This window comes from Chiloscyllium plagiosum, unplaced genomic scaffold, assembly GCF_037043375.1.
Source record: "Chiloscyllium plagiosum isolate Xiang-an unplaced genomic scaffold, Cpla_swu_hap1 HiC_scaffold_6, whole genome shotgun sequence".
In the NCBI taxonomy this organism is placed as follows: Eukaryota; Metazoa; Chordata; class Chondrichthyes; order Orectolobiformes; family Hemiscylliidae; genus Chiloscyllium; species Chiloscyllium plagiosum.
Window position 1 is genome coordinate 49,339,762 of NW_028270144.1, and position 12,935 is coordinate 49,352,696.

Sequence of the window (12,935 nt, forward strand, 5' to 3'; positions counted from 1 at the left end):
TTCTTTGACATGATGGGCTGTTAAGTGACAAAATAAAAAAAAATGTTGATACCGTTAGACTGTGTAACTATTCTCAAATTTCACTTCAAATGGAAAGCCACGTGCACTGTTATAAGTTGATATACACTGGCGTACCCACAGGCTCTCACCAACTAGCCTCGGGTGGTAGTGGCACCAGTCAGGCGGGGAAGATGACGTACATTCTAGAGTCGCATTATAACTAAATCATGAGCATAGCAGGTGTCGAAATAGCCCTTATGACTTACCAATTTTTTAATTGTGGCAGTCAGTCTGTGAGGATTATTTTGTTGCATTTTCTTTTACTCTCTGGTATTTTAAATACATTCATTTTAAGATTAAAATAAAAATAATAAAGGACAAAAACACATTAATAAAAAATAAAATATTTGTTCTGCAAAATTTGGATTCATTCAAAAGCCACACACAATGTCCTAGAAGGCCGCATGCGGCCTTAAGGCTGCAGGTTCCCCACCCCGTACAAGACCTTTCACTTAACTATATTAAACTCTATTTGCCATTTCTTGGCCCACTTCCCCAGCTGTTCAAGGTCCTCTTGCAATTTCTGATAACCTTTCTCACTGTCCACGATACCGTCTATTTTAGTGTCATCTGCAAGCTTAATAATCATGTCTTATACATTCTTATCCAAATCATTGATACAAATACCAAACAGGAATGGGCTGAGGAACAACCCCTGAGGCACTCCACTAGTCATACACTTCCAGTCTGACAAGCATCCTTTCATTATTACTTTCTGCTTCCTACCATCAATCCAATTTGCCAACTCCCCCTGGATTCCATGCGATCTAACTTTCCAGAGCAACCTACCTTGTGGAACCTTACCAAAGGCCTTACCGAAATCCATATAGACTATGTCTACTGCCTTACCCTCGTCAAACTTCTTAGTCACTTCTTCAAAGAATTCTAACAATCTTGTGAGGTGTGAATCTCCCACACAAAGTCTTGAGTTTAATTTCAGAAAACTGTGGTGATTATAAGTATTTGACCTTACAATTCTTACAGTTTTATCACGAGTATAACACAAATGTGAATCCAATCTGACAGTTTTTACAACACCATTAGCAGAAATATACTAATAGTATTTAAGAAAAAATGTTAAATCGTACTTGAAAGCAGTGATATGTTAGTGTATTCATCTGTAACAATGTGGAAGTCCAGATAATGTAAGTGTTCCAATAATCTTTGAACACTTTCATATAATAAGTGGTAAGCCTTTCAATAAAATTTGTAGCAGTAAAGATGTCAAAGAAACAAGTATATTTTCCAAAAGCTGTGAGAAAGATACTAGCTTTGAACTAGTAATTTTTGGTCTTAATTTTTATGTGAATGGAAATTGCATTTTATCCTAGTTAAAATTAGAAATATTGAGATGTTTTTTCACCTAACAATCAATGATATTGAGATTCACTAGATATGTCCAGACCTGGGGAAGGTTTAGCAGATGTCATTGAATTTGATAAAGTTCACTTGCTGCATTAAAGAAGTGTGATAATGTTTCTAATGTCTATTTGCCTGATTTAGTTTCTTGCAGAAACTTTAGGATTTCAACCTGGAGATTCAGCATTGTTTTTAAATGGGATGCGTATTGATCTGGATACTCATAGTCCATTCAGGTGAGTAAAAATGGCCTTATTTACTATTATATTTCTATCATTACTTCATTGAAGTCTTTTCTCTTTAGCATTTTAATGAGCAGTTTGGTTACTAAATATATAATTTATAGAATCAAAGTACTTTTGTCCCTGTAAACAAAAGCCACCTGTGTATTTCTTACCATCTCTGCTAGAATAGCTGCAAATAGCTCAAAGTGTGTCTCTGAAGTTCCCCATTTGGCCTGCTGAGTAGCAATGAATAAAATTAGACACAGTCTCCTCACCCAGCCCACTCCCTAGGCTCATGTGGCTACAAGGTTGTAGAGTCAAAGTAAAGAAAAATGATATGGAGTCTTCAAGGAGAGTGATGGGAATGCAGGAGTGAATGGAAGAGATAAGTTTTAAACAGTGATATTGCAAAAGGAAGGGTCATCTCACTAAAGCTGCCCAACATACCAGTCTAAAGCATAATTTTTGTTTTTTAGATGTCCTGACTATTGCTGCAGACCTGAAACCATACCTTTGATTTCCCCGACACTGTTCTCAATTTTTATATTTTTCTTGCCTCTTTATCCTGTTATCCTTCCTCCTTTCACTCTCTCCTCTGTGATACGTACCCTTTTAAATTTCAAACCCTTCAGTATTCCTTGACATTCCTATTCTGACAATACTACCCCAGACCTGACTCTCTTTTAGTCGAGAGTGTGGTGCTGGAAAAGCACAGCCTGTCAGGCAGCATCCGAGGAGTAGGAGAATTGATGTTTCGAGCAAAAGCCCTTCATCAGGATGAAGTGCCTATACCTGAAACGTCAACTTTTTTGCTCCTCAGATGCTGCCTGACCTGCTGTGCTTTTCCAGCACCACACTCTCAACTCTGATCTCCAGCATCTGCAGTCCTCACTTTCTCCTAGCTGATTCTCTCTTAGGTCTACAGCTTTCCTCTGTGGCACTCATGACATCTTCTGAAGGGACGATGTCAGCCTGTGTCAGCAAATCACATTAATCCATGTGCTTTCTTTCAGTATTCTAGATATCCTCAAACAGGAAGGCAAAGTTATGGATGGTCTTTATAACCTTGGGATCCAAGACAAAGATCTAAGCAAACTTCTGAGTCTGAATGTTCATCCGATGGAGGAAAGCCCGGCACTTGATATCCGACACTCTGCTATAATTGTTAGTTAACTCTACTTTATAATGTGAAGTTCATGTGGTTTGTGTGTCAGTGCATGCTCACCTTTTGACCTCAAGGGCTGTTCTTCAAATATAATTATTAGCAATTGTTTGTTGCCACAATATTTAGGTAGATGCTGTCTATAGTTCTATCATAGTATAAGGAAAATTAATGGAAGTCCTGGAGGAAACAGTAAATCAGAAGCCTAATCAGTTGAATGTGCCAGTGATACATTGGCTGATGGGTCTAACTACAGATTAAAAGATTACAGAATTGCAATCATGCCATTGTTTCAGGGCTGACTCTTAAGTCATTCTTACTTGTGTCATGCTCCTGTTCTTTATCTCTGAACATTTCTCCTTTTCAACTGTATGTCCAATTCTGAAAGTGTTATTGAACCTATTTCTATGGTCCTTTCAGGTAGTGTATTCCAAATTGTAACACTTTGCTACTTAATGTTTGTGGTAACTGACCTTCTTGTGAATGCAAACAATGTTCTTATTTATCTATAAAACCTCCTACTTTTGAACATCTGTGATTTAAACACCCCATAATTAGTGAAAACCTCGACCTCGCTCTCAAAATGCAGTTGAAGCAAGGTCAGTGCTGAATGAACATCTGTAGTTGGACAAATGTTGGAATCAATTGTTAAAGAAGTAATAGCAATTCATTTATAAAATCATAATCTAATCAGGCAGAGTCAGCATGGTTTCATGAGAGGAAAATCTTATCTGACTAATTTCTAAAGTTTTTTGAGGAAGGCTCTAGCAGAATGGATAAAGGGAAACCAAAAAGGTGTGTTTGTTCCAGAAGGCATTCAACAAAGTACTTCAAATAAGGTTAAGTAATTAGATAAGAGCCCACAGTGGTACAGTTATATATTTGCATGGGTAGAGAATTGGCTAATGAGCAGGAAACAATGAGTGGGGAAAAGGGGTTATTTTTCAGATTGGCAACTTGTAACTAGTGGGGTACCACAGACATCAATGCCGGGAAGGAAGTAAATATGCTGTAGTCAAATATGCAAATGACACGAAAATAGGTGGAAAGACAAGTTGGATACAAACAGTTTGCAGAGAGAAAAATAAACATCAATTGCTGGAAAAACTCAGTAGGTCTGGTAGCATCTGTGGAGAGAAAGCAGAGTTAATGTTTCAGGTCCAGTGACCCTTCTTCAGAACTGATTGTAGCTAGGAAAAGCTTGATATATATGCTAAAGATGGGGTAGAGCGAGGGGAGAAGAGTAAATGATAAGTGGAGATAGAGCCAGAGAGAGAAAAACAGTTGGGCAGACAAAAGAATGTGAAAAGGTCAGCCTGGGAGAACGAATAGTTGCTAATGGGTATCAATAATGGCTGACAATGGATTGTTTGTGGTAGCAACCCACATGATGACAAGGCCAGGTCTGTGGGGTTCGGGTATGGACATGGGTAAAGGTGCTTAAGACCTAAAATTATTGAAATTGAGTCCGGAAGGCTGCAAGATTTCCTCACATAAAGTGACTTGCTGTTATTCCATCTTGTGTTGAGCTTTGCTGGTGTACTGCAGCAAGCCTGAAGAAGAGCAATTGGCCAGGCAAGAGGGTGAGGTGTTGAAATGGTCGGCAACCAGAACCCTAGGGTCCTTTTTGCAAATGGAATGTAGTGTACCTCTATATTGCAGAGGCAGTGTGCCAGCCCTCAGATATCTCCTCCATCTCCCCTGAACTATGACCCCACCATAGAACACCAAACTATTGTGTCCACAATGATCACTAATCTTAATTCATCACTGCCTTCGCCAAACCCTGCACAACCCGCTTCTGTGTCCTACCCAAAATCCACAAACAGGATTGCCTTGGCAGACCCATGTTTCTGCCTGCTTCTGTCCCACAGAAATCAAATCTTCCTACCTCGACTCAATTCTTTTCTTCATTTATCTAGTCCCTTCCTACTAACACGTAAGATTCTTCTAATGTTTTCTATCAGTTTCAGAATTTCCATTTGCAGGCATCAGTCTCCTTCTCTTTGCCATGAAATACAATCCCTTAACATATCCATTGCTATCAGGATAGTCTCAGGGCTTTCCACTTTTTCCTGGAAAATAGCTTGAACCATCCCCACTGATCACCACCCTCCTCTGCCTGGCTGAGCTCATCCTCACTTCGAACAACTTCTCCCATTTTCTTCAGGTTAAAGGTGTGGCCATGGGTACTCACATAGACCCGAGTTATTCCAGTCTCTTTGTTCCAGTTCTATTCTGGTTCCCACCCACAACACTTTCTCTGGTAGATTGAAGGCATTGTTGGTGCAGCTTTCAACCAGAATTGGTAATGTTGATGTATTTTATTTCATATTTCCAACCAGCTCTCATCTTCACCTGGTCCATCTTTGACTACTCTCTTTCCTTCCTTCCTGTCTCAGTTTCCATTTCTGGTTATAGGCTGGTCACCAATATCCAAGACAAACCTACTCCCACAATTGCCTTGACAATACATCCTCACACCCTGCTTCCTGTAAAGATTCTATTCCATTCTCCCAGTTCCTCCATCTCAGTCACATCTATTTTGATGATGCCATCTTTGAATAGGGGGCCTCCAAAATTTCCACCTTCCTCCTCAACCAAGAATTCCCCACCACTGTGATTGACAGAGCAGGCAGCCATATGGGACCTATTTCTCGCATTTCAGCCCTCACCGCATCTCTTCCTTCCCACAACCATGATAGGGTGCCTTTTATTTTCATATAGCATCCCACCAAAATCCATATCTGAAGGATCATTAGCTGCCATTTCCACTACCTCCATCAAATTGTCACCACCAGATAGTTACTTCCCTCTCCTGCCTTCTGCAGGAACTGTTCCTTCTGGGACACCTTGATTAACTCCTACTCCATGTCCAACACCACCTTCCGTTGCAATTATAAAAGCTGTCTGTTTACTTCCTCCTTCCTCACTCTCCAAAGACCCAGATGCACCTTCCAGATGAAGTAGCAATTTCCCTGCACTTCCCTCAACCTAGTTTACTGTATTCGCTGCTCACAATGCCCACACTGGGAGATGTAGTGTAGACTGGGTGACCACTTTGCAGAACACCTACATTCTGTCAGCAAAAAAGACTGTGCTTCCAGTTGCCTGCCAATTCAACATACTGTGTTCCTTGGCCAAGATCTCAGTCTCAGTGTTGCTGCAGTGCTCCAGCAAATCTTAGTGCAAGTTGGAAGAACTGTATCTCATTTTCCACTTGGAAACCTTAAAGCCTTCTGGACTCAAAATCAAACCCAACAATTTTAGAATGTTTGCACCTTCCCCCATGTCCTTACCTCAACCCCCACATACTAGACCTTGTCATCATATGAGCTACTACCACAAACAACCCATTGTCAGCCAATAATGGTTGCATTAACAGCTATTCATTCTCCAGGATTTGACCTGGGTGTACTCAACAATAATGCTACACCCCATGAAGTCTCATGGCTTCAGGTTAAGCATGGGCAAGGAAATCTCCTGATCTTCTTCCTCGGCTGATGAATTGGTACTCCTCCATTTTGAACAACAGTTGGAGGAAGCAATGAGGATGGCAAGGGGCACAAAATATACTCTGTATAAGGAATTTCAATGTTCAGTGCCCAGAGTGGCTCAGTAAAAGTTCTACTGATCGAGCTGGCAGGGCCCTAAAGGACATAGCTGCAGTATATGTCTGCAGCAGGTGATGAGGGAAAACTATACTTGGAAAACATTCTTACCTGCTGCCTACAGATGCATCTATGACAGTATTGGTCAGAGTGACCACCGCACAGACATTGTGGAGATGAAGCCCCACCTTCACCTTATAATCTGCATTGTGTTGTGTGGCACTATCACCGTGCTGAATGGAACAGACTTCAAACAGATCTAGCAACTCAAGACTAGGCGTCGAAGATGCACTGTGGGCCGTCAGTACCAAAAGAATTATACTCCAGCACAATCTGCAACCTCGTGGCTCGGTATAGCACCCACTCAACCATTACCATCAAGTCAGGGGATTAATGCTGGAGGGTATGACAGGAGCAGCACCATGGAATAGCTGAAAATGAGCTGTCAACCTGCTGAAGCTACCAAACAGGACTACCATGCCAAATAGCATAAACAGCAAGTGATAGACAGAACTAAGCTATCCCACAACCATGAATGAGGTCTAAGCTCTGCAGTCCTGCCGCATGAAGCCACAAATGGTGGTGGACAATTAAACACTTTACTGGAGGAGGTTTTTCCACAAATATCCCCATCCTCGATGATGGAAGAGCGCCAACAGTGCAAAAGACAGGTCCAAAGCATTCGTAGCAATCTTCAGCCAGAAGTGCCAAGTGGATGATTCATTTCTGCCTTCTCCAATGTTCCATAGCATTACAGATGCTAGCCTTCAGCCAATTTGATTCAGTCCATGTGATATAAAGAAACAGTTGGATACTGCAAAGGCAATGGGCCCTGAAAACATTCTGGCAATGGCACTGAAGATTTGTGCTCCAGAACGTTCCATTCCCCTACCCAAGCTCTTCTAGTATAGTTTAAACAGTGATATCTACCCGATAATATGAAAAATTGCCCAGGTATGACTTATACAAAAAAAGCAGGACAAATCCAACCTAGCCAATTATCATCCCATTGGTTTACTCCTGGTCATCAGAAAGATGGTGAAAGGTGTCATTAATAGTGCTGTCAAGCAGCACCTGCTAGGCGATAACCTGCTCAATGATGCTCAGTTTGGATTTCACCAGGGACAGTCAGTTCCTCACCTGATTGCAGGCTTGGTTCAAACATGGATAAAATAGCTGAATTCAGGCGGTGTGAGCAGAGTGGCAACCCTTGATATCAAGGCCGCATTTGACCGTGTATGGCATCAAGGATCCCTAGGAAAACTGGAATCAATAGATATCGAGGGCAGACTCTTCATTGGTTGGAGTGATGCCTGGCACATAGGAAGATGATTGTGGTTGTTGGAAGTCAGTCATCTGAGCTCCAGGACACTTCTGCAGAATAGTGTCCTCGGCGCAACCATCTTCAGCTGCTTCATCAATGACCTTCCCTCCATCATAATGTCAGAAATGGGCATGTTTGCCGACAATCGCATAATGTTCAGCACCATTCGTGACTCCTCAGATACTGAAGCAGTCTAAGTTAAAATGAAACAAGATCTGGACAATATACATGCTTGAGCTGACAAGTTACAAATAACATTCACGCCACACAAGTGTCAGGCAATGATCATCACCAATAAGGAATGATCTAACCACCATCTCTGAACATTCATTGATGTTACCATCACTGAATGCCTGCTGTCAACATCCTGGGGATTACCATTGATCGGATCCTCAAGTGGACTTGCTACATAAACACAGTGGTTACAAGAGCACGTCAGAGGCTAGGAATACTGCAGTGGGTAACTCACTTCCTGACTTCGAAAAGCCTGACCATCATCTACATGTCACAAGTCCGGAGTGTGATGGAATAGTCCCCACTTGCCTGAATGGGTGCAGGTCCAACAACACTCAAGAGGCTTGACACTGTCCAAGACATTAATGATCTGGATGAAGGAACTGAAGGCATTCTGGCCAAGTTTGCAGGTGATACAAAAATAGGGGAGGGGCAGGTAGTATTAAGAAAGCAGGGAGACTGCAGAAATAATTAGACAAGTTAAGAGAGTGGACGAGTGACATATTGGCTTAGGGGTTAGCACTGCTACTTCACAGTGCCAGGGTCCCATGCTCGATTCCAGCCTCAGGCGACTATCTGTTTGGAGTTTGCACATTCTCCCCGTATCTTTGTGGGTTTCCTCCAGGTGCTTCGGTTTCCACTCACAGTCCAAATATGTGCAGGTGAATTGGCTGTGCTAAACTGCCCATAGTGTTCAGGGATGTGTAGGTTAGGTGCCTTAGTCAGGGGTAAATGTAGAGTAATAGGGTAAGGGAATCAGTATGGGTGGGTTACTCTTCAGAGGGTTAGTGTGGACTTTTTGGGCCAAATGGCCTGTTTCCATACTGTAGGGATTCTATGAGAAGTGACAAATGAAATACAACTTGGAGAATTGTGAGGTCATGCACTTTGTTAGGAAGAGTAGGGGCCCGGACTATTTTCTAAATGGAGAGAAAATTCAGAAATCTGAAGTGCAAAGAGATGTGGGAGTTCTAGTCCATGGTTCTCTTAAGTAAACTTGCAGGTTGATTTAGTAGTTAGGAAAACAAATACAATGTTGCCATTCATCTTGAGAGGACTCAAATATAAAAGCAGGGATATACTTCTGAGGCTTTAGAACGTTCTGTTCAAACCACATAGAATATTGTGAGCAATTTTGGGCCCCATACCTCAGTAAGGATGCAGGTCCAGAAGAGATTCACGAGAATAATCCTAGGAATGAAAGATTTAATATATGAGGAACGTTTGAGGACTCTGAGACTATACTTGGAGTTTAGAAGAATGAGGGGGAATCTGATTGAAACCTACAGAATACTGAACAGCCTGGACAGAGTGGATGTTTCCATTGGCAGGAGAGAAGAGGATCTGAGGGCATAGCTTTAATGTAAAGGGAAGACCCTTTAAAACAGAGATAAGGAGAAATGCCTTTGGCCAGAGAGTAGTGAATCTGTGGAGGCCAGGTCGTTGAGTATATTTAAAGCAGATAGATAGGCTCTTGATTGCCAAGGGCATCAAAGGTTACAGGGAGCAAGCAGGAAAATGGGGTTGAAAAAGTATCAGGTATGATTAAATGTTGGAGCAGACTTGGTGGACTGTAAGGCCTAATTTCTGCTGCTATGTCTTATGGACAAAGCAGCCCACTTGATGGGCACACATTCACAAGTATCAATTACGTTCACCACTGATGTCCAGTAGCAGAGGTGTGTAATATCTACAAGTTTTGCTATAGAAATTCACCAAAGATCCTTAGACATCACTTTCAAATCCATGACTACTGCCATTTAAAAGGGTAGGGCAGAAGATACATGAAAATATCACCATCTTCAAGTTCCCCTCCAAGCCATCCACTATCCTGACTTGGAAATATATCGCCTTTCCTTCACTGTCACTGACAGTAGAGGTTTAAGAAGGCAGCTCACCACAAACTTCTCAAGGACAACTAGGAATGGACAGTAAATACTGACAAGCTAGCATTGTCCACATCCCACAAATGAATAAATAAGTGTATAAGTCCTGCTAAGATTTGCTTTCCCAAAATGCAGCACCTCACATTTATCTAAATTAAGCGCCATCTGCCACTTCTCAACCCACTGGCCCATCTGATCAAGATCTCACTGTAATCTGAAGTAACCTTCTTCGCTGTTCACTACACCTCCAATTTTGGTGTCATCTGCAAACTTATTAACTATACAACTTATGCTCACATCCAAATCATTTATATAAATGACGGAAAGTAGTGGACCCACCACCTTTTCCATTACTATTTTAAATCTAATAGAATTATGCTCGCTGGCCCCAAAGTGCTCCCCCACTGACACCTCAGTCACCTACCCTGCCTTATTTCCCAAGAGTAGGTCAAGTTTTGCACCTTCTCTAGTGGGTACATCCACATACTGAATCAGAAATTTTTTTTGTACACACTTAACAAATTCCTCTCCATCTAAATCTTAACACTATGGCAGTCCCAGTCTATGTTCGGAAAATTAAAATCCCCTACCATTATTCTTACCGATAGCTGAGATCTCCTTACAAATTTATTTCTCAATTTTCCTCTGACTATTAAGGGATCTATAATATAATCCCAATAAGTTGATCATCTCTTTCTTATTTCTCAGTTCCACCCAAATAACTTCCCTGGATGTATTTCTGGGAATATCCTCCCTCAGCACAGCTGTAATGCTATCCCTTATCAAAAACACCACTCCCCCTCCTCTCTTGCTTCTCTTTCTATCCTTCCTGCAGCATTTGTATCCTGGAACATTAAGCTGACAGTCCTGCCCATCCTTGACCCACGTTTCTGTAATTGCAATGATATCTCAGTCCCATGTTCCTAACCATGCCCTGAGTTCATCTGCCTTTCCTGTTAGGCCCCTTGCATTGAAACAAATGCAGTTTAATTTATTAGTCTTACCTTGTTCCTGCCTGCCCTGATTGTTTAACTTTCTTCTGTTCTCAACTGTACCAGACTCAGACTGATCTCTTTCCTCACTATCTTGATGGGTCCCACCCCCCCACCTTACTAGTTTAAATCCTCCCGAGCAGCTCTGACAAATCTCCCTGCCATATATTAGTCCCCTCCCAATTTAGGTGCAAGCCGTACAGGTCACTTCTACCAAAAAGCAATTCCAATGGTCCAAAAATGCGAATCCTTCTCCCATACACCAGCTCCTCAGCCATGCATTCATCTGCTCTATCCTCCTATTCCTGCCCTCACTAGCTCGTAGCACCAGGAGTAATCCAGATATTACAACTCTCGAGGACCTCCTTTTTAAATTCCTGCCTAACTCTCTGTCATCTCCCTTCAGAATCTCAACCTTTTCCCTTCCGATGTCATTGGTTCCAAGGTGGACAGTGACCTCTTGCTGGTCCCTCTCCCCCATGAGAACATCCTGCACCTTCTGTGAGACATCCTTGATCCTGGCACCAGGGAAGCAACACACCATTCTGATTTTTTGCTGCTGGCCACAGAAACGTCTGTCTGTACCTCGGACTAGAGAATCGCCTAACACAATTGATTAAACTAGATTACTTACAGTGTGGAAACAGGCCCTTCGGCCCAACAAGTCCACACAGACCCTCTGAAGAGCAACCCACCCAGACCCCTTCACCTAACACTATGGGCAGTTTAGCATGGCCAATTCACCTTACCTGCACATTTTTTGTACTGTGGGAGGAAACCAGAGAAAACCCACGCAGACACGGGGAGAATGTGCAAATTCCACACAGACAGTCGCCTGAGGTGGGAATTGAACCCAGGTCTCAGGAGCTGTGAGGCAGCAGTGCTAACCACTGAGCCGCCCCGTGGGGATCCCTTGGAACCCGACGTATCTCTCATTGCATTAAAGTCAATCTCAATACCAGAAACTTGGCTGTTTGTGCTATGTTCCCTTGCAAATCCTTCACCTCCTACGTTTTCCTAAACAGCATACTTGTATGAAATGGGGATAGCCACAGAAGACTCCTGCACTAACTGCCTACCTCTCTTACCTTGCCAGGAGTTAACCCATCTATGTGACTGTATCTATGACTTTTCCCCCTTCATACAGCTGCCATCCATCACATATTGTTGCTGTTGCAAATTCCTCAATGCCTCTAATTGTCTCTCCAACCGATTGATTCGATCTGATAGGATTTGCAACCAATAGCATTTATTGCACATATAATCCACAGTAACCCGTAAACTGTCCTTAAACTCCCACATCTGACAAGAAGTACATATCACTCTACTAAAGGCCATTTTTGCTCCTTCACAATCTTCAGACCCAGAAAATAACACAGTCTTATTCCTCTACAAAACACTGCTCCAGGTTAAATTGATAGTTATGGCGTATATTTTACGTTTAATCAAGAGATATATCTCAAAAAACATACAATCATGAAATAACCCACTCTACTCATTACTGCAGTAGTTTTAAGTGTGGCTTACAGAAACTCTGACTTAAGTGTTTCTGTGTTGTGACTTTATCCAAACAGTTCCTCCAAGATCAGTTGTGAATTTCACTGATAATTTTCCCAGATGCATTCCGATGTCCAGCGATACATGAATTCAAACAGCAAAGGCAGTAATTGCGCAGTTTCACTGTGGTGTCAGTTTCTTTCTCTCTCCTGCACTGACTGTTGCAGAATTCTGTGGAGGCAAAGTCATTGAGTGTATTTAAGGCAGAGATAGATAGGTTCTTGATTGGAAGAAGGCAGGAGAATGGGGCTGTAAAACATATCAGCCATGATTGTATGGAGCAGACTTGATGGACCAAATGCCTGAATTCTGCTACTGTATCTGTGGTCAAAGACTAAAGAAGTTTAGACTTTATTCATTGGAATTTAAAAGAATGGGAGGTGATCTCACTGAGACATATAGAATTCTTATGGGGCTTGACAGGGTAAGTGCTGAGAGGATGTTTCATCTCATGGGAGACAACACAGTTTCAGAATAGCAGGGTGTCATTTTAAGACTGAGATGAAGAGTAGTTTCTTCTCTCAGA

The 12,935-nt window shown here is 42.0% G+C and overlaps 1 protein-coding gene across 2 annotated transcripts in view; it reads left to right on the top strand.

The window, feature by feature from the left end:
- Positions 1 to 12,935, top strand: part of uggt2 (UDP-glucose glycoprotein glucosyltransferase 2) — a 374,691-nt gene that overhangs the window by 146,151 nt on the left and 215,605 nt on the right. For both annotated transcript variants that reach the window (XM_043691460.2, XM_043691456.2), the window contains exons 12-13: positions 1,564 to 1,655; positions 2,657 to 2,807. In XM_043691460.2, coding sequence (XP_043547395.2) covers positions 1,564 to 1,655; positions 2,657 to 2,807 — 243 coding nt within the window. The remainder of the gene's footprint in view (positions 1 to 1,563; positions 1,656 to 2,656; positions 2,808 to 12,935) is intronic.